General features: G+C 44.6%; 1 protein-coding gene across 1 annotated transcript in view; it reads right to left on the bottom strand.

The window, feature by feature from the left end:
- The window catches only part of METTL13 (methyltransferase like 13), a 17540-nt gene that overhangs the window by 2602 nt on the left and 14270 nt on the right, over positions 1-668 (bottom strand). The window contains exon 8 of the mRNA XM_008585981.1: positions 51-182. Within this exon, the coding sequence (XP_008584203.1) occupies positions 51-182 (132 nt within the window). The remainder of the gene's footprint in view (positions 1-50; positions 183-668) is intronic.

Genomic DNA, 668 nt, shown 5'->3' with positions numbered 1-668 from the left:
TTTTTAAAGGACCCTTTCCTCCTCCCTCTCCAACCTTTTGTTCTCCATACCTTCAGGAGTCAAGATGCTTTTGACCTTCTGCAGAAAAGGTTGGTCCACAAATGCTGGGGGTGGACAACTCATTCCCAGTGTTGGGTCCTTACTGTCTACATCAAACATTATGACATCATAACGAGGCCCTGCTGCAGAACAGAAGCAAACAAATCCTTGTCTTTGCTTGATTAAATAACACCATTTATATTCCTACACTATACCTCTGTGACCAGTGGAGGGCAGGGGATGACACGGAGGTGGTTTGCCCTTGAGGGCACTGATGTCATGATCCAGGGGAGTCCTTGTCAGAGTTCAGAGTGGGTAAAGATGGGGCCTTCCTCCACATTTAAAAGCATGCTGCATATGCACATACATTAATGAGGTCCACTCTAGAATGAATATTACTTGGTTAAGAGTCCATCTATACCAGTGGTTTTCAACCCCAATAAAACATTAGAAACACTTCAGGAAGCTTCTAAATACTTAGAGAATGTGGGCTATACTCCTGACCAACTAAACTGAGTCAAAAAACCTTGGGGTGGTGGGAAGCAGATGGGAGGGGAGATGGGAAGCGTCTGGTATTTTTCTTAAGCTCCCCAGGTAATTCTAAACACACTCAGAGTTGAGAACCACTG

Source organism: Galeopterus variegatus, unplaced genomic scaffold, assembly GCF_000696425.1.
Source record: "Galeopterus variegatus unplaced genomic scaffold, G_variegatus-3.0.2 Scaffold3786, whole genome shotgun sequence".
Classification (NCBI taxonomy): domain Eukaryota; kingdom Metazoa; phylum Chordata; class Mammalia; order Dermoptera; family Cynocephalidae; genus Galeopterus; species Galeopterus variegatus.
The sequence above is the reverse complement of the archived record's forward strand: the minus strand, read 5'-3'. Positions and strand labels throughout refer to the sequence as shown.